Source organism: Diabrotica virgifera, chromosome 4, assembly GCF_917563875.1.
Source record: "Diabrotica virgifera virgifera chromosome 4, PGI_DIABVI_V3a".
Lineage (NCBI taxonomy): Eukaryota > Metazoa > Arthropoda > Insecta > Coleoptera > Chrysomelidae > Diabrotica > Diabrotica virgifera.
Window position 1 is genome coordinate 35,074,445 of NC_065446.1, and position 22,052 is coordinate 35,096,496.

Consider the following 22,052-nt stretch of genomic DNA (forward strand, 5'->3'; position numbering starts at 1 on the left):
AGCAGACAGCAAGTTTAATTTTTTTACATATTAGAAGAATACCGTACTTTTAATTTGCAATTTGCAAAATTAAAATCAGTTAACCACTACGGCGTCAGAAATTTTTTTAAATACACATTTCTTTTGGTGCTTCGCGCAGGACAACGGATAGTTTGCTCTGATGGAGCATTCCAATGATAGTATAGTATAGTTGATCCAAAAGATGGCATAACCCAGACATCCAAAGTGAAAGTTATCCTTCAACACCAAATTGTTCTATATGGTCCACACAATGTCCAGAAAAAAGTCACACCATTTTGAGCGTCGGGTTTGGGGGGGAGGGGGGAGAATTCGGTGAATTCGTAGTTTTTTAAGTTTTTCGCCAATATTTCTAAAACTATGCGGTTTAACATAAACAACCCTCTATACAAAATTGTTCTACATTAAATTTGAAATAAAAAAGGCCCTATGCATAATCTTTCTAAAATGAATGGTTCCAAAGTTACGGAGGTAGTATAGTATAACTGGTCCAAAAAAAAGGCCTAACCCAAACATCCAAAGTAAAAGTTTTCTTCCAACACCAAAATGTTCTATATGGTCCACATATTTTTCAGTAAAAAGTTACACCATTTTTAGCGTCCGGTTTGGGAGGGAGATGGGAGAGAAGCCGCTAAATTAGTAGTTTTTTTTAAGTTTTTCGTCAATATTTCTAAAACTATGCTTTAGCGTAAACAATGTTATATACCAGAATGTTCTAAATAGAATTTAAAACAAAAAATGTTCTATACATAATTGTTATAAAATCAACGGTTCCAGAGTTACGGAGGGTGAAAAGTCGAGGTTTTCGATACTTTTTATATTTTTTGGGCAATATTTATGATATAACTATGCCAAAAACCCAGACATCCAAAGTGAAAGTTATCCTCCAACACCAAATTGTTCTATATGGTCCACATAATGTTCAGAAAAAAGTCACACCATTTTGAGCGTCGGGTTTGGGGTGGAAAGGGGGGAGAAATCGGTGAATATAAAAAGTATCGAAAACCTCCATTTTTCACCCTCCGTAACTCTGGAACCGTTGATTTTATAACAATTATGTGTAGAACCTTTTTTGTTTTAAATTTTATGTAGAAAATTTTTCTATAGAACATTCCTTACGCTAAAGCATAGTTTTAGAAATATTGACGAAAAACGTAAAAAAACTACTAATTTACCGATTTCTCCCCCATCTCCCCCCCAAACCGGACGCTCAAAATGGTGTAACTTTTTACTGAACAATATGTGGACCATATAGAACAATTTGGTGTTGAAGGAAAACTTTTACTTTGGATGTCTGGGTTAGGCCTTTTTTTGGACTAACTATACTATACTACCTCCGTAACTTTGGAACCGTTCATTTTAGAAGGGTTATGCATAGGGCCTTTTTTATTTCAAATTTAATGTAGAACAATTTTGTGTAGAGGGTTGTTCATGCTAAACCGCTTAGTTTTAGAAATATTGACGAAAAACGTAAAAAACTAGGAATTTGCAGATTTCTCCCCCCTCTCCCAAACCCGACGCTCAAAATGGTGTGACTTTTTTCTGAACATTATGTGGACCATATAGAACAATTTGGTGTTGGAGGATAACTTTCACTTTGGGTGTCTGGGTTTTGGTCTAACTATACCATACTATGACCTTTGATAATGATTGACAAATTTTAATTTTTAGTACATTTCGATATAAATAAATAATTTGTTTATTGTAAAATAAAAACACATGCTCTGTCCTTTGAAATAACACTTGATTTGGCAAAAACTTTCTTTGGTCATATATTTTAAGTTAGAGAATAAAAGTTTATTATTTTTAAGCATATGCAACTCTTTAAACAATATTTCACAAACAATAATCAAATTAGTTTGATTTTTTTGGAATTAAAATATGAACATACAACAAAATATAGAGTCAGAAAATAATATATTAGATAAAGATTGGAAGAAATTTTGGTGGAAATTAAATTGTGTGAATCGAACACCGCTGTCCTGCGTGTAGCACCAAAAATTAATGTTTATTTAAAAAAATTCCTGACACCGTGGTAGTTAATGGATTTTAATTTTAACAATTGCAAATGAAAGGTACGGTATTATTATATACCTAAAAAAAAATTCAACTTGCTATCTGCTTTATTTTCAGTCCTGCAACATTTTGAAAAAATGAATTTTTTTTGCGAAAGCTGGATTGCAAAATTTATTTTGCAAAATCTATTGTACCGATATTAATGAAATTTACAGTATTGTTTTACTATATTATATAGTTTTTCTGGGTACAATATGAAGGTCCTAAGTATAGCATAAATGGTTGAAAAACGTAAAATGCAAATACTTGTTTTTTATGGTTTTTTCGCAATTATTGCTATTTTGCAACAAGGGTGACAATTTTTAAAATTTTTAACCAATCCTATGTTGTAGGAAATTTAATTACGCAACTTTTATATTGGTACAACTTTTCCTTTTCCTTCATTTTTTAATCTTCTCCTTCTTAAAGTGCGACAAACTTTAAGGATTAATTCTGCATGAAAAAATAATGAGAGTTTGCTTTATAAACATATGTCCGCAAATGCTTCGTTTCCGATGTTGAATTTTTTTTTACAAACTGACAATTTATTTATTGCTCTAAAACCGGTTGAGATATGCAAATGAAATTTAGTAGGTTTTAAGAGGTATTTATTTCACATTGTTTGACATACAATTAAAAATTTTATATTCACCATTGGCGTGCATACAGGTAATATGACCGGGTAATATGACCCGTATGCACGCCAATGGTGAATATTAAATACATAATTGTATGTCAAAAAATGTCAAAAATGGGACATAACTACCTCTTAAAACTCACCAAATTTCATTTGCATATCTCAACCGGTTTTACAGAAATAAATAAATCGTCAGTGTGTAAGAAAAAATTCAACATCCTGTATCTCGGAAACGAATCACTTGCAGGCATATGTTTATAAATCAAACGGTAAATATGAAGAACATGGACCTAACTTTTATATTATCCAACATAAGTGAATGAGTCAAAAAGCAGAATGTTAAGAAAGGCTAAGGCTACAATTGAGTTTTAAATTTAATATTTTTTAAATGCTAGAATATTCCACAGCGTGTTACGAACTTTCAGGAAAAATTACTATTATTGTATTATTGTTACACCCTGTATACAATGACATTTACCTGTTCAGCAACACTATTACTACATCGATATTCTTAGAGAATAAGGCTATAACATATTAAAAAAATCACTAAAATCGGACAACAGGTTTAGTATCTTCTAGACATCAAAAATGACCCATTTTTAAGGTGTCCCGATTTTTTTGGCCAGGAGTGTATTTAGATGGGAAATAAGCCACAATTAAATTGAAAAAATAATTTTATTAACGTTTCGAAGCCCAAATCGGGTGTCGTTGTCAAAATACAAATTACTACTAAAATAAACAAAAATGTTGTTACTAAGTAAAAAATTCTTCTAATAATTTATTTAATCTGACTCGTTTATATTGGCAATTCAGACGTATATTACACATTTTAAAGTAGAAGACTTTATAATGATATCGCCAATATTTATAAGTTGCGTTTCTGGGACGACTTTACTAAAAGATAGTTCATTCGATTACATGAAATCAATCTCAGCTCAAGAATATCCGTCACAAAAAAAATCATAGCATGTGATCTGTTTTTAAAAAGACAACCAAATGCAACGATGACAGTAAAATTCTCGCGTTAGAGATTCCATAGTAAATCACGAGGGAAAAACAGGAAAAACTCGTGATACTATCCCGACATCGTAAATATTTGGTCTTACATTTAATTTACTTTCAAAAAGTAATACCAAATTCTGACTTTAATATGTTTAAATTATAAATAATATTAATAATACATAGATATACAATATGTAATACTAAAATATAAAATATATACTAACTCGATATGTTATTGACTTACTAATCGTGGTATTTTCTTTCTATTGACTTCCTCTTTCAGTATGGGTAACCACATGCTACTGCATTCTACCGAGGAATTTGCGACACAATTTGGTTTCATTTAGCATAATTAGAGCCGCTTCTTTGATTTTTCTCTTTTTACTATCTGATTCTTTCAGGACAATATTTGAATCTCTCCACTGAACTCTATGTTCATTATCCCATGCGTGTTGACATATTTGAGATCTATCAAATTCTCTATTTTTAATATAAGACTGATGTTCACTTATTCTAACGTTTAATGTTTCACCTAAATAAAATTGTTCGCATTCACAAAGTATTTTATAAATGCAATTCTTTGTTCTTTCTTTTTCATTGTTAGGTTTAGTTTTAGATAGAATAGATCTCAATGTGTTTGTTGTTTTGAATGTTGTTGAAATGTTGAATTTATTTCCTATTGTTTTAAGTTTCTCGGATAGTCCTTTTATATTATATGGTATTGATATTTTCCTCGTATTATTTCTTGTGAATGTTGTAGGATCCCGTTCTAAGTTGTTCTGTTCCATTCGATACAATCTTGACAATTCTTTATTTATAAACGATAAAGGATAATCATTTTTTAATAAAACAGATGTTAACAATTGTTTTTCTTCTAAAAATGAATTTTCGTTAGAACAAGTAATTTTCCATCTAAATAGTTAATCATAAAAATGCCGCAACGAAATAGCTTCAGAACAACATTTTATTTATTTGTTTCCCATCCTGTATTCTCTTCCTTTGTTGACACTTTTGATGATTTCATTCATAATTAAATCGAATAGCTACTATATCAAATTCTTTTTTCAAGTCAATCAAACAAACACATTATTTCTTCTATCGATTCATTAGTTCTTCTAAAATTTTAGATATAATTTTAGGCTAGTATTTAACAAGTTAATACCTCTGTATTATTTTGGCTGTTTTTTATCTTTTTTTTTTAATATTAGAATTAGTCCGATAGTTCTCCATTCTTTCGATGTTTTATTGTGTTTTATTAATTTTTAAGTTTATTTGTTTAAGTTTAAGTTTAATTAGTTATTACTTTTTTTACAACATTATTTACTCATATTACAGCTTTTCAAGTGTTTTTTAAACTTCCTATGTATTTTATTAGCTTCTTCTTCATTTATGATCATTTCGGGTGTTTCCGGTTCTAGTGTCATTTGTTTTTCCTCTGCATAGAGCTTTTTTAGATAGTCAATCCATGTATGCTTTTCTATGTTTTTTGGTTCTATTAGTTCCTTTACCCTCATTCTTTAATTTCTTATAAAGCGCCATATTTCCTTCTGCGGACCATAGAAATCATGTTCCTTTCCACCGAAAAACATTCCAAGTGATCATTTTTTTCTTTACAAGTGCGTGTGTTTTGTTTCTTATTGTCTTGTAATCAAATACGGAACTTGAGATATAAAAATATAATACATGTTTCTAACAAAGTAAAATAGTGCCTTTAAATATTAGCTGTTCTGTTTTGGAAATTACAATTAGTGTGGTAAAATATGCAGCATCAATATATCTGCTGCTATGACTTGAATATATGCAAATGAATCACCAACTTGGATTGGAATATGCTAAAGTGTAATTATGAACGTGGTTACTGGCTTGGATTCGCGCTTAGTTCATATTATTCCTGTCTTTGGATGAAAAATACAGCGATTCAGATTAGCGATGTGGGAAAATACAGTTGCTAATATCTTTATAGTAATAGAGAGATTAGAATATATAATGTGGGAAGCAACAATTAACTTAAGCGTGTAAGATGTTTTTTTTACTACGGAACTTAAGATCTTTATCAGTTAATTATTTATAGTGATTTAATAGAACAGTTTGCGTAATCTTGTAAATAGTAATCTGTTAATTCAAGTATCGGCTGCTTTTCTGTTTTAAACTATATTTATTAAAAAAACATATTTCAAGAAGTTTTTTCATTTTTAATTTTTCCTTTATTTTTAAAATTCTTCGTATCTGCTCTTGCTACCTATTTTATAAAGAGCGCAAGAGCAAGAACGCGTAGCAGAACACATAGCCAGAATGACAGATGACCGATGGAGAAAGAGGGAAAGAGGTTACTGGAATGGAGTCCAAAGGAAGACAAGAGAAGTGTCGGCCAACCACGTTCAAGATGGACTGACGATTTAAGAGGGCTCAGTAAAAACACGATGAGTGAGGTGCAAGAGAGATGGTGTTGGAAACACGAGGAAAACGCCTATGTTCAGCAGTGAACTTTTGAGACTGGAAGATAATACAAGAGAGCAAGAGCACAGAGAGAAGATAAGAAACCCCCGCGAACAACCTCTGGTTGCCTGTGCTGTCAGTGTCTGGAAAGGTGGGGGAGTACCGCGCACTTAAGCGGAAAAAGTGATTACAAGCAACTAAAACTGATTTTGAAAATAAAATTTGCATTGGCCTTTTGGGTATGGTATTGGCCTCAAATTGGCTATGCTCAATTCCGTTCTATTCCAACAGTTTAATAATAATTCCAACAGTGTAGGGTAATATCGCGCGTTAAATTTATGATAGATTCTATGCTTTTTATGTAAATATGCATTGAAAAACACAAAATATGTATTTGCAAACTGTTTATTAAGGAAAAACAAATTTTTAAACAGACAAAAAACTTAAATATTTAATTCTTTTTATAAAAAGACACTTTAAGTAGGTACACCTTTTTCATCTCTGGAAGATGTGGAACAAAAATCGCATTTAAAATTGGTAGGTGAATCCCCTCCGCTACATTACTTATGTATGCATTGACCACATCCCACACAGCGGAACCAAATTTCTTTATTTTGATCGAACTCTCCGCAGATTATACATGTGTCTTCCTGTTCCATGGGAGTATCAACTATATCATCATCATCAATTACATCTGGCATATCAATATCGGATTCATCTGTCTCACTTACAAATCTATGTAAAGTAAAAAAATAAACAAATAAAATATTATAAACTATTTTACCATATAACTCAACACGGGGAAAAACCGCGCATCTGCGCGATATTACCCCTTACGTATATTTTCCAAAGAAGAATTAATATAAAAAAGTGGGACGATTAATGTAAGATAAAGTAAGGTTAAACAAAGGCTAAACCACCATAGATTTACACAAAATCAAAAACAACTAAATAAGTTCAACATTTTGGCTTACCTTGCTTAATTTGTCGTAGCCAAATATTATAACGGCCACGCTGCAAACAGATAAATGCGTAGTAGCGCCACGGGTGTGAACTTTACAGGACTTGCAATAATCGACAGTATTTCGTTAGTTGACTGCTAGAGATCAGCACTAGCCAAAATTTTATAATAATTCTCAGAGAGCGAAAAACATGGTGCGCGGTATTCCCCCGCGCGCGGTATTCCCCCACCTTCCCCTATACCTCAGTAACGTTTCGTATATCAGACAGCTCCTTAGAAGGCAGTCTATCCACCTGCAATTTGTGGCCTCTATTCCTTTTACATGAATTTTCCTTATGATTGCTGTTAGCAAACTTAATAAAACTACTGATTACAGTAATTGTAATCCTACATGGTAAAGTCTATCGCCATCTTCTCTTCTTCTTTTTCTTCTTTTCAGCTGCGCGTCTGCTGTCGCCGTTTCAACCATGGGTGTGGACAACTGCACCCATTTCAACCGCCAAATACACTCATGTTTAATTCTTGAAACGTGTTAACACTTTCAACCTTGTCCTGTGCTTCAGTCGGTAATATATGTACATACAAAGTTTTGATACGGGTCATCAAAGTCCATTTCTTTTTGCATATTGTCTTAGATATAGGTTCCTGGTTAGTTCTTGTCCATAACTCTTGGTTTGATATGCGGTTTGGCCAGTAAATGTTAAGAATCTTGCTTAGTCATTTATTTATGAACATTTGCATCTGTCTGATACATTTTCTTGACACTTTCCAAGTTTCTTCTTCGTATAGTAGCACAATTTTCACGTTGCTGTTGAATAATCTTATCTTGGTTTTACTTGTCATCTGACGTGAAGACCACATTTTTCTTAAAATATTAAATGCGTTTTGAGCTATTCCCATTCTCCTTTTTACGTCCTCCTCCGTCCCTCCTTTTTTGTTCAAATTACTACCCAAGTAGTTAAATTTCTCTACCGTTTCTAATTCCGTACTTCCCAGCGATATTCCCATTTCTCTTGGTGTATTAATTTTCATTATCTTAGTTTTTCTTAAGTTTATGTTAAGTCCAACCTTCTTCCCTGCCTCTGCTACTTTTTCAGTTTTGCGTTGCATGTGTTGTTTTTTTTTTCTGTTAAAAGGCATACATCATCTGCAAATTCCAAGTTCTCAAGTTGGTTAAAAACATTCCATCTTATTCTAGTCCTGTTACTAGTAAATACTATCAGGAATAACGTCGGAGAAAGCACACAGCCTTGCCTTACTCCTGTACCAATATCTATTTGTTCTGTTAACTTCCCTTCGTGGGCTATGCGTTCTGTGGACCCTTTTTAGAACAGTTTTATAATTCTGATATACTTGGGAGTCATTTCGTATTTCTCTAGTAATTTCCACAAGGTTTTGCGATATAGACGATCAAACGATTTCTAGAAGTCTATATAAAGTTCACATATTTATTTTAAGTTTATTCTGTCACTCTAATGATTGCTCTCTATATTCGTTCTCATCGTACAAAGGTAGTCAATGCAGGATCTTCATGCCCGGAATCCAGCTTAGTTTTCTCTTATAACTTTATCAAATTCCTTCTTCATTCTTTCAAGCATTATTCGGAATTTTTACAATTAAGCCTTGCGTCTTGCGTCCATTCTCTGGGTAGCTCTTCGGTTCTCCAAATTTTATTTAGAGGTATGTAGAGTATAAAGGTGGACGTTTCGATGTCTGCTTTGATTAACTCAGCAGAAATATTGTCTATTCCGACAGTTTTTCCTCTTTTAGTTGCATCATTTATCTCTTCATGGGTGAATTCTTCGGTGTTCATGTTCATTGGGTGTCTGTTAGGTTCCTCTTCTATTTCGTTTGTTACATTCTAGTAAGAATTTGTTGTTTTGTTTTGAGTACAGCACCACCTTTATCTTTTATTTTAGTGGTACCATTTCGGCTTGTTCTTGTCAAGGTTCTTGTGATGTACAATTTTTTTAGGTCGTTTACTCTTGCCACATTTTTAGCTTAATTAATGAAGAAAGGATATAACATGGTTTTCTACTACATAATGTGGAATTTTACTTCTTTAATAAACTTCTTTTAAGAAAAAACATAAAAAGATGTATAGATTTAACAAACTCTTAAAAAGAGACTTATTTTTACAAAAATAGATTGTTATAAACAAGAAACTATTTCAAAAAATCATATTAACAAGAAGACGATTTCTTTCTTCTGGACTGGAGCACAATAGAGAACACACAACTTACATTGTAATCTTTAATTTTATGGATGTAGTGTCCGCAGTCATATAAACCCAAACAAACAACACATCTTTAATTTTGGTAAATCATAAAAGTACTCATCTACTATCTTGGTGGTGATGTCTTCCAATGTATTCGGCTTCCAGTTGGGTTTCTGGTCTTTGTCAATTAATAAAGCTCTGACACCTTCGAAGAAATCATTATTTTTCAAGAAGGTCAAGCACATATTGTATTCCATGTGAAGACAGTCGTCGAGGTTATAGTGTTGTCCTAATTCCAACATTTTTAAAGACACCTTAAGACTAGTAGGAGACATTTTTCTCAAAAGTGCTAAAGTTTCTTGTGCCCATTTGGTGTCATCATTTTCCAATTTAGCTACTATATTTTCCATACTAGAAGCTGAGAAATAATCATCTATTTTGTCTATGACTTTTTCTAATGAAAACGGTGGTATTTCCTTCTTGGAAAACTTGTTTAGAGTATTTTGTATATCTTTATCAGTTCTACACTTGTTCAACAAGGCTTCTTCTAACTGAGGAAGATCTTTACTGTCACATATATGGGTAGCAATTCCTGCTTTGAGTATATCAGATCCCTTTAATCTTTTGCCAGTTAGTCCTAGATACCATCCGAGCTTGCCTGAGAGTCTAGGTAGGAAGTGTGATCCCCCAACATCTAAAATAAAGAGATTTTGATTTAGTTCATAAATCTTGAAAATTAAGGAAAATAAATTGCTTGACAAAATTGTCCTAATTGAAAACCTATATTGGGATCAAATGGCGTCAATCAAAATAGACAATCGTCTAACAGCAGAAATGTCAATCAAAAGAGGAGTTCGTCAGGGCTGTATACTTTCTCTACTATTATTTAATATATATTCCGAAAAGATCTTTCAAAATGTCCTCGAAAATATTAAAGAAAGAATAAAAATCAAACGGAGAATACGTAAACAACTTTGACACTTAGACACCGTTATTCTTGCGGACGTTGCTGAGGGTTTGCAACGACCCTAACCAGGGAGGGAGATAGCTTGGGGTTGAATATAAACACAAATAAAACAAAAGTAATGGCTGTTACACGTGCATCAAATATATATAATGGATTTCTACGGCTGTCGCCGCCTCTCCATACCCAGCTTCCAATTTTTTCTAACGTAACATATCTTCATCTAATTGCCTCGAATCCATTGCCTCCTGAATGTTGTCCCTCCAGCTTCTCCGTGGTCGACCTACTCTAATATTTTTCTCGGCCAGCGAGTCTCATTCATTATTTTAACGTGACCGAACCATGTCAGCTGTCTCTTTTCAATATCTTCTATTATAGTTTTTTCCACCTTCATATGTTCTCTAATTGTTTCATTTCTTACATGTTCTAATCTCGAAACTTGACAACTTCTCCTCAAAAAGTTAATTTCTGTACTAAGTAGCTTCCTTTTATTTCTTGCACTTATGTCCCAAACTTCTGCACCGTAGATTGTAGCGCTCTTCATTATACTTTCATATATTCTTCTCTTTGTTTCCTTCCTGATATCTGTGTCGCATAAAATTGAATTGAAGGAACTAGTGATGCTTCTACCTTTATTGGTCCTATGTTGTATTTCACCTTCACTATTTCCTTGTTTGTTATATATAGCTACCAAATATTTGCATTGGTTCACACCAACAATATGTAGTCCATTCTTTCACGGTTTTTGCTCTAAATTTTAAAGAACCGCTTGGATTGACATGAAATTTGGCATACGCATAGATAACATGTTGAAGAAAAAAAGTGATGTGGTGCCGATGTGTGCTTTTGCCCTGGGGGTGAGTTTCACCCCATCTCGGGGGTGAAAAAATATATGTTCAAGATAAGTCCCGAAATGGATAAACTGACTAATTTTAAGTAACTTTTGTTCTATAGAGCTTTTTCGCCAAGTCAACACTTTTCGAGTTATTTGCGAGTGAATATGTTCATTTTTCAACAAAATAACCACATTTTTAGACGGTTTTTTGCAAATAACTCAAAAAGTAAGTATTTCTAGAAAAAACCGTTCTTAACAAAAATATAGCCTATAAAAAAGTAAAAAAAATGGTATAAGCGTTAGGTCTCTGGATCTCGTAGAACCAGAGTTAGAGCCAATGAAAAATAGATTCATATTTACCAAATTTCAAATAGAATTTTTCGACGTGAAATATCCAAAAAAGTAAGCACTTTCTGGGGAAAAACTCATTATAACTTTTTTAAAGTGTTTAAAAAAAGCTTTATTTCTCTTTTTACAAGAAGTTTCTAGCATTAAATTTAAGCAAGTTACGCTCAAAATAAAGTTGGTCCCTTTTGTTTTTGCAAAAAAAAATCGGGAAGACCACCCCCTAATTAGCAACTTAAATGAAATTAATCGTTACCGCACCACAAATTATTTTACTTATGTTGTGTTTATATGATCTGTAAGTTTCATTGATTCAAAGTGCTTATTTTTGAAAAAATTTGGTTTCAAAGTAAAATTTTTAAAAATTTAAATTTTGAAAAATATGCTTTTTTTCAAAATAACTTAAAAATTCTTAGAGATACAAAAAATCTCGAAAAACAAAAAAAGTCAGATTTGCTTTTCTGCATATCATGTATTTTTTTGTTTTTCTGTTAGACAAAAATTGATTAAGATTTGGTGTTTCTAAATTTGCATACATTCGTGATCAGTGACTCGTTCAACCGCTTTTAACTACAGCCCTTTCAATAATAAGGACTTTGAACCGATGAAACTTACAGATCATATAAACAATATATACACGAGTCAAGAAACTTGTGAAGTCGTAACGATTAAGTTCATTTAAGATACTAATTAGGGGGTGATTTTCTCGATTTTTTTACTAAAACCAAAAGGGACTAACTTTATTTTGAGCGTAACTTGTTTAATTTTGATGCTAGAAATTTTTTTTATAAAACAAAAATGAATCTTTTTTTAAACACTTTAAATAAGTTGTAATGAGTTTTCCCCGAAATGTGCTTTATTTTTGGTTATTTCACGTTAAAGTATTCCATTTGGAATTTGACGAATATGAACCTTTTCATTCATTAGCTATAACTCTAGTTCTACTAAGTGTATATAATTTCTTACAGGCTATATTTTTGCTAAGAATGTTTTTTCGACAAAATTCTTACTATTTGAGTTATTTACGAAAAACCGTCTAAAAGCGTGGTTATTTTGTTGAAAAAATGAACATATTCACTGCCAAATAACTCGAAAAGTATTGACTTAGTGAAAAAACTCTATAGAACAAAAGTTACTTAAAATTAGCCAGTTTATCCATTTCCTGACTTTCTTTGGACGAATATTATTTTACCCCCAAAAGGGGGTGAAAACCACCCCCAGGGCAAAAGCACATATCGGCACAATATCACTTTTTTTCTTTGACTTATTAGCTATGTGTAAGCCAAATTTCATGTCAATCCAAGCGGTTCTTTAAAATTTAGAGGTTTTGCAATATTTTACCGTTAAAGAACGGACTAATGTCCTTGTTCCAATGGTAGGTTTTCAATGTTTTCGTTTCCCACTATGAAGTATTCTGATTTGTCCACATCTATTACGAATCCTGCCTGTTGGTAATGTACATTTAGCTTCCGTATCATATAGCTTAAGTTATCTTGATCTTGGGCTATAACAACTTGTTCGTCCGCAAAGTATAATGTAAATAGGGAGTCATCTCCCACTTTCAGTCCCATCGGTTTTACTGCTTTTGTCCACCTCTGTAAGGATTGGTCAAGGTATATTTTAAAGAGAGTGGGAGATAGACAACATCCTTGTCGGAGGCCTTTTGAAGTATAAAATGCCTCAGTGAAATTTTTGCCGTTTTTGATTCTGGTGATAGTGGTCTCATATAACATTTTAGTTGCTTGTACGAGTTTTCCATCGATACCGATGTCTTTCATTGACTTCCATAGTTCTATTATGGTGATACTATCATAGACTTTTTCTAGCTCGATAAGAGCGAAGTGGGTTTCCTGAAAATACGTGGGTTACGTGCATCAAACGCCGACATTAATATTTGTATCTCTAACAAACAGACAGAACTCGTATAAAGATTCCAGTATCTTGGTTGATAGATAACAAACGATCTTGACCACGAGGTCGAAATACGTGCTCGTATAGGGTATGCTTGGTCCGCTTATCAAAGAATGAAAAAATTCCTAATAAACTCTACCTTATGGATATGCGATACAAATTTGTAAAACATTCCTTTATTCCATATTGCTATACGGAGTGGAAACATGGACTCTTGGAATTACAAGTATGAGGCGTATAGAAGTCTTTGAGGTATGGGTTTTTCGAAGGATGCTGAAGATATCTTGGACAGAGCACGTAACCAACAGCGAGGTGCTGAGAAGAATGGGACTGAGAGAGAACTCCTAAATATTGGAAAAACAGAAAACGAGTTATGTAGGACATATTTAAAGAGGAGAAAGATGCAACTTTTTACTACTCATAATGTAAGGGAAAGTGGAAAGAAGAAGAGGTCCAGGATGAAGAAAATGCTCCTGGCTGAAGAACTTAAGAGACCGCACAGGCTTGGACACACATTCGATACTAAGAACCGCTCATGATAGAGGCGATTCGCTGTAGTTATAGCCAACCTTCAGTAATGGAGAAGGCATAATTGCTGGAACATTTTTTATGGAACAAATTCAAGTAATTTTAGTAGGTATGTAATATAACTCTGACTAACTATGGCCTGGCTAGCTTAGGCGGTAGCATATCTGACTTCCACGCAGGTAGGCTGCGGTTCGAAACCCAGCACCAGCGAAAACATCTAGACATTTTTAAATGTCTATAGGCCCCAGGTCTTTATATCCTTGATATTATAATATATTTAACACATTAGATCAAACAAAGTGACAAAATCGGCAATTCAAAATTGTTGCCATGTATCTACCATAACATTGGACAAATTAATATCCCTATATACTAACGATGTACCATGAATGTGATTTAATGCTTGAGAAATGTTATCTATCCAGTCCCACAAAAGGGATCCCTCAAACATATGCAGACAAAATCAGCCAAAGTGATTTGTGATATCTAATGAAAGGTTGTACGAAGCTGGATTTGGTGAATATAATGATAATAGCACCACGATAGGTACTTTTAGGCGAGCGGCACACCCCCTAATTTGACGAAAAACAGGAGTTACCGATGAAATTTCTTAAATATCTTCTCAGAGTAAACATTGAACAACAAAGGTGACAGAACACATCCCTGTCTTTCTCCCTTCTCAATATTGATTTTTCCAGATGTTTCGCTTTTTATTCTGATTTTAGCCTTTTGTTCTTGGTAGAGGTTTGAAATGATCCTTAAGTCTTATCGTCGATATTACATGACCTTAAAATTTCTATTGGTTAAAACACAAGCATAGATTATGGACACTACATGTCCTACAAATTATAGATCAGATCTTGTCTTACCTGGGAAAAATCCAATCTGTGTTTCTGGCATGGCAAATATTGACCTTTCTGTAGCTACCCTATATCTGCCATGTACTGACAAACCAACTCCTCCACCCATGACGATCCCATCGATAAGCGCAACATAAGGAATTTTATAGGAACCGATTAAAGCACTGGTAGAATACACAGCCTTGAACATGTGTCCTAAGTTTTTTTCTCCTCTCAGGCGAGCCTCAAACACGGATCTTATATCACCACCAGCACAGAAAGACTTCTCCCCCGTACCTTTGATTAACACTAAAGATTTCTTGCTTTCCCAATCTTTTAGTACTGGTTTGATGGTCTCCATCATGGATAGGGTGAGAGCGTTCAACGCTTTGGGCCTGTTAAGCACTAGGACACCCTTATCGTTCACATTTTTAACGATAACCTCACTTGTTTGGGACGACACATTTCGGCTTATTGAGGTTAATAAGAACTTTACACTTTTTACTACCGAACGGGGTTGTTTAATCATATTAATCTAATTTGAGAGACAAATATATTTTTAATTTGAGTGAACTTAACGGTGACTTTTATTTCGAGTGAATTACTTCGCTGTTGACAAAACGTTTTTAAACGTTAAATATCCTCTTAAACGTTTTAAATATCTAATTATAATAATAAGCCAGTTCTTTAGTTTTATCTACCTACATAATTTTTTGTCATTTTTTAAAACTAATACTAGTTATTATAGTAGATACTAGATAATTCAATAATTATGCTCCAACTGTCACTCTTTTCCTCCTTAACTCGAAAAATATCAACCGCACGAAATAATTAGTGAAAAAGAAATTATACCCCAATAAATGACCGTTTTGGAGTGTAATTTCCAGGGGCAACTCCGAATTGCATGAAAATTGGATTTAGGTTCTACTTACCCTCCACTTCAAAGTTGAATTTGTGCCGTTGGTTGCTTTTACTTGGGGGTGATATTTACCCCTTCTCGAGGGGTGAAAAACGCGTGTTTAAAATAAGGCCGGAAATGAATAAACTGACTTATTTTAAGCACCTTTTGTTCTATAAAGTTTTTTACGTAAGTCAATACTTTTCGAGTTATTCGCGATTTGATATGTTGATTTTTCGACAAAAGAACTACGTTTTCAGACCGTTTTTCCCAAATAACTCAAAAAGTAAATATTTTATCGAAAAAGATATTTTTAGCAAAACTGTAGCCTATAAAAAAACGAAAAAAATGGTGTACCTGTAAAGTCTACAAATTGAGTAGAAGCAAAGTTGTGCTCATGAAAAATACGTTCTTATTCGTCTAATTCCAAATCGAATAATTCAACGCGAAACCACCGAAGAAAGAAGCGTTTTTCGGGAAAACCTTATTAACATTTTTAAAGTATCAAAAAAAATCTTATTATTTGTTTTTTACAAAAGTTACAGCAGCAGAAATAAACGAGTTACGCTGAAAAAAAAGTTGGCCCCTTTTTTTTGGTAAAAAAAATCGTGAAAACCTCCCTCTATTTAGCACCCTAAATGAAATTAATCGTTTGGCTTTACCATCTATTTTAACTGTATGGGTATTGTTTATATGATCTGTAAGTTTGATTGGTTTGAAGTGCTTATTTTTGAAAACATTGTTTTATATTAAAAAATATTTTCTAAAAATTTTTGAAAAATTTCATTTTTTCAAAATAACTTAAAAAGTATTAGTGATAAGAAAAATCTTAAGAGTAAAAAAATGTAGGTTTTGCTATTATCAATATGCTAGTTTCATTTTGTTTCTCTGTAAGACAAAAATTGGTAAAGATATGGCTATTTTGCATACACTCGTGATTAGTGACCCATTAAAGCTTTCTCAATTATAACCCTTTCAAAAATAAACACTTTAAACCGGTGAGACTGACAGATAATATAAAAAATAGATAGGTAAGTAAATTGTTTGTAAAGCGGTAGCAATTAATTTCATTTGGGGAGCTAAACACGGCGAGATTTTCCTGACTTTTTACAAAAAAAAAGAGGGCCAACTTTATTTTGAGCGTAACTCGCTTATTCTTAATGCCAAAACTTTTGTTAACAATTAAAACAAAGCTTTTTATAAACACTTTAAAAAACTTTAAATGGGTTTTTCCCGAAAAGTGCTTAATTTTTCGGTGATTTCACCTTGAAATATTCGATTTGGAATTAGACGAATAAGAACGTATTTTTCATGAGCTACAACTTTGTTTTTATTTGATTGATATACTTGACTGATACACCTTTTTTTGGGTTTTTTATAAGCTACACTTTTGCTAAGGATATTTTTTTTCGGTAGAATATTTACTTTTTGAGGTATTTGCGAAAAACCGTCTGAAAACGTAGTTTTTTTGTCGAAAAATCAACATTTTCAATGGCAAATAACTTGAAAAGTATTGACTTACGTAAAAAACTCTATAGAACAAAAGTTGCTTAAAATCAGTCAATTTATCCATTTCCGGTCTTATCTTGAACGTATGTTTTTTCACCCCCCAAGTAAAAGCAACCAACGGCACAATTTCAACTTTGAAGTGGAGGGTAAGTAGAACCTAAATCCAAATTTTCATGCAATTCGGAGTTGCCCCTGAAAATTACACGGTATCGCCGAATTTCCCGTTCATTTACTGGGCTATTATAGGAAATCGCATTTTTAACAATTTCAGTCCTACTTTTTGTCGAAAAGTTGAAAATGGTGGAGATATTGAGCAAAAACAGTTCTCCCGTAAAATCAAGATGGCGGCTAACGCAACGGCGGAATTCAGTCGCGATTTTAAATTTACACTACTATTGACCCTCCTCCCCCCTAAAGATTAGAAAAATAAAATATTGGGCAGCTCAGCATGCATAGCGAAATTCTACCCCGACTGGATTAATACGAGATAATTCTAGAAAAAAGTTGAAAAAACACTATGTGTTAGATGATGATCAATGCGGCTTCAGACCAGGCCGGAGTAGCATCTAATCTTCTGTGACAGCCTAATGCGACAAGTCACGAAGTCTGTCCGAGACATTTGTAGATTATGTTAACATTAAATGACGGTTAATAAATAATATCATTTTATTTTTTTATATCTTTTTGTAACTCAAACACTACTTGACCGATCTACCTGGAGTTTTGTATATATTTTCTTTAGACATTTCGTGACGTACGTTGTCGAGATATTTTTTGTTTTATGCTTATTTTTTGTTTAACAATAACAATTTTGTTTAACAATATGTTGGTTTTCACCCTCTTTAGGCAAAAAAAATCGTTGTTTTGAGTTATGAGTGATACCAACTCCATTGTTTTTGAGGTGTCTTTAAAAATTTGCCACCGTTGGCTTATTTTTCAATATTTTTTCTCGATATTTTTTGACCTGATTATTTATTGACAATTATGTAATATATACATGATTATATTTGACAATAATTATTACTTGGGTGAAGGTTGACCAGGCACGTAGCTAGGAAATGTGCTTGAAATGTGAAACACAACTCAAATTTTTTGTCCGATTGGGCGGTAAGGTATTAAAAGAATATTCAGAATAAATTTTAGACCCATATGCAAAATTTGAAAAAAACTATTTTAATCCTAGAATACTAATACTCTTAAAATATACGACGCCGAATTATTTTCTGCGAAATTTCTGAGCAACGGAAACTCCTAACAACTTGGGTTCCAGAGTTCTTTAGTACTAGAGTAACGTTGGTGTATAAACGTCAGTTAAATTTTGTGTGAATTAGGTACCCTGTCGTAAATATTACGACCCTTTAGTGTTAACAATAGTAACATAAGCCGTCTATGTACAAGCAGAAAGATTGCTATGCTTTGAGATTCATTTTCCAAATATATGATTGATGCAAGTCCCTATTTTGGCAAAAACTTCGATACCGGAGGATTGCCTCTTACAAATTTTTATGTGAAGGAATTGACAAAATCGGTACATGGTAGCAATCGTAATATTACCAAACATACGATACTGTGTGTTTGTTAAGGGATAATAAACATAAGTACTATCAATCATATGTGATATATTTCCATAATTCGCGCAAAACAAATAGGAAGCCAGTTTTCCACTCTCAGTTTATGTTTTATTTGGGCAAAAGCCTTGCTGAGTCATAGATGCGCAAAAGATTAACCATATTAAACTTAGGGCGCAATATTCGACAGGATATAAACGAAATCCTAAATATACAATCAGTTTCTCAACCGAATAATCCTATTGAAAGAAAACGGACAGTATGCTACGATGCTAGTTATGCCCTAGCCGTCTAAGAAGAATGACAACAAACTTTTGTGTACAGTGTAAACGAGCAATCTGCGGACAAATATTTCTAAATTTAAAATATTTTTTCTACAACCGTGTTAAAAATGCAATTTTTATCACTCCATACGATCGTTAAAAATGCTAATTTAAGGCACTAGTGCTTTAAAAAAATTTTAAGGCACTGCAGTTCGTATTGACCGTATATGCAATTTTGATGTAATGTCAAAAAAATATAAAATTGGAATGTCAGTCAAGTTCAAGTAAAAGTTTTTGTAGATATTGTCCTGTAATTACGTTTGTAGAAAAAATATTGTATGATATGCGTGTTAAAAAGTACATTTTTAAGGCACTCATGTGAATTGCAGAACTCGCTTCGCTCATTCTACAAACTTTCACATGCGTGCCTAAAACGTGTACTTTTAACACTTATATCATAAATACCTATTTTCTAAAACCGTGTTAAAAATTCAATTTTTTAGCACTCCATACGAGCGTTAAAAATGCTACTTTAAGGCACTAGTGCTTTAAAAATTTTAAAGCACTGCAGTTCGTATTGACCGTATAGACAATTTTGATGTAATGTCAAAAAAATATAAAAATGGAATGTCAGTCAAGTTCAAGTAAAAGTTTTTGTAGATATTGCCCTGTAATTACGTTTGTAGAAAAAATATTGTATGATATGCGTGTTAAAAAGTACATTTTTAAGGCACTCATGTGAATTGCAGAACTCGCTTCGCTCATTCTGCAAACTTTCACATACGTGCCTTAAACGTGTACTTTTAAGACTTATATCATAAATAACTATTAACCATGTAAAACTTACATTTTTAAAAAAAATTTCAAATTACTTTTACTAAGTGCAAGATAGAATGTACGGAATCGGAATGTAAAACAGAATCCTATATTTTGTTAGTACTATTAACTTAGTAGTCACTAACATCATCAGGAACGCTAAAATGATATTAAAGCTACAATGATGAAATTAGGTATTAAAAACAACTTACTAGGGTAAGATATAATAACATCTACATATATGACGATGACGACAATCTCACCCTAGTAAGTTCTTTTTAATACCTAATTTTACCATTGTATTTTTAATATCATTTTAGCGTCCCTGGCGATGTTAGCGACTACTAACGAAATATAGGATTCCATAGAAAAGAAGAATACTATCGTTTTTGGTAAATCTGATGTTTAAATTGGATATAAATTGATTCGTACACTGAATAAAAATAGAAATAATGCTAGTAAAAAATAATAGTAATTTCGTTTACTTTTCCAAAAAAAATAAAATAATGACTTGGGGAAAACTTGCTGCCTTGGTAGTTGGTACCAAAGCCGAGACAGTTTTGGGAGGGATCCGGACCCCATGGACCCCTCCCTTGGCTACGTTCCTGAGGTTGACCTATATCCGGAACCCGTACTATTACAGTATCAACAATAGTTTATATAACAATAATAAAGAAACACATTATCAATATTTTCTTGTTTTTTATTATCAAATAATATTTTATACTAAGTCAATCTTATATTCATTACATTAATAATTTTCTCGAAATAAATGAGCAGGATGAAAATTTAATTAGCGGCGAACATTCAACGTTAAATGAACTTCATAATGAGAAGGTATCATTATGAATCTTATATAACTATAAATATATCTGTAACGAACCTGTTAAAATGAACAGTTTCTTCTTTCAGGTATAGTTACAGTTACTTTGAAACTTTGATTAATTAAAATCTTATATCGGATCATTTATTTTCTGTAATGTGATATTAAGTTCGAATAATAGACCAGTGCAAATAGCAAAAAAACAATAAAAAATTAAAAGCAGGATAAGACCAATTCCAAATGAAAGTACACATATTAGATAACATGTGGAACATTTTTCACCAAATCTGGATGAGGGGAACATGGGTTGGGGGAGCGCTTTTAGGGGTGAAAACGGTTAATTACGATTTGCGGCAAAACGGCACATCCTATCGAAAAAAGTTAAATCGCAAAGTTGTAGGCAATAAAAAGATCTACAAGTTTTGTAAATAAACATTTTTCGCATAACCTCAAAATATTCGAGAAAATTGGAAAATTCGATGTTTTTGATTTCATTTTTTTCTCACTGAAAAAAAATTTTTTTTTACCAAATATGGTGGAAACTTACCTCTTTATGTCCCAAACACGCTGTAATTTTTGTGTATAAAAATATTTTTTAAAACTCTTGTTTTTATGTTTAAGGGAAAAGGTAAGCATTTTTTCAATTGAAAAATCTCCCGAAATTTTTTTAGCTTTTTTAAAGAAGTTGGCATTTTTTTTGTTTATTGAAACTTCTGATGGTGTAAAAAAATATATACGTTGCTGTGGAAAATTTTGTCACAAAAGGCAAAAATCGGAAATTTATTTTCAACCCCTCACCATTTTCAGATTCTCAGACGTAATGTAAGTTGCATAGCGAGTAGGTGCAGCCCAGCTAGACGCAGCGCCGCGCCGCGCCGCGGCCATTATGTGTACCATGATGACACTTACAGTGAATCAAACGTACGTGTTAAACATAATTTTGTGAAAAGAATTTAGTGACAAATTTATTTATTTTAAAGGAAATTGTGGAATCTACATAAAAAGGTAAATACTACCTGTGTCTTATTTTCAATTTAATATAGACGAATAAAATGTAGACGAAGACCATGATGGTCTAGAAGATTTGGAGGAAACTGCAGAATCTGTAAGCATTAGCGAATGTGACGAAGAAATGCCATCAAAGAAGCAAAAACTTAATTAATTGATGAAAAATTGGCCATTAAAATTATAATAATTACTTTCTTTTGTATTAAATAAACTTTTTCGTTAAAAAAGTTGTTGCGACTTTTAATTTGGTTCATGAGAAAAAAGTTAAAAAAAAATGTAGTTTATAGGTAAGTAGGCCGACTTTAAAAAAAATATAGTTTAAAAAAAATAAAAAACACGCTTTTAAAGCACTAAAAATTTAAAAATAACTTTTAAAATTAAAGCTAGTAATATTTTATTTTTAAATTTTTAGTGCTTT

General features: G+C 32.5%; 2 protein-coding genes across 2 annotated transcripts in view; one reads left to right on the plus strand and one right to left on the minus strand.

Moving 5' to 3' along the window:
* The window catches only part of LOC126883564 (laminin subunit alpha-1), a 490,753-nt gene that overhangs the window by 72,804 nt on the left and 395,897 nt on the right, over positions 1-22,052 (plus strand). The gene's annotated exons all lie outside the window — the stretch shown is intronic.
* On the minus strand, positions 9,163-15,351 carry LOC126882990 (3-hydroxyisobutyryl-CoA hydrolase, mitochondrial-like). The gene is made up of 2 exons (XM_050648140.1): positions 14,780-15,351; positions 9,163-10,021 (listed from the first exon to the last, which is right to left on the minus strand). The coding sequence occupies exons 1-2, from the start codon at positions 15,276-15,278 to the stop codon at positions 9,390-9,392; spliced, it is 1,131 nt and encodes a 376-aa protein (XP_050504097.1). The 5' UTR covers positions 15,279-15,351; the 3' UTR covers positions 9,163-9,389.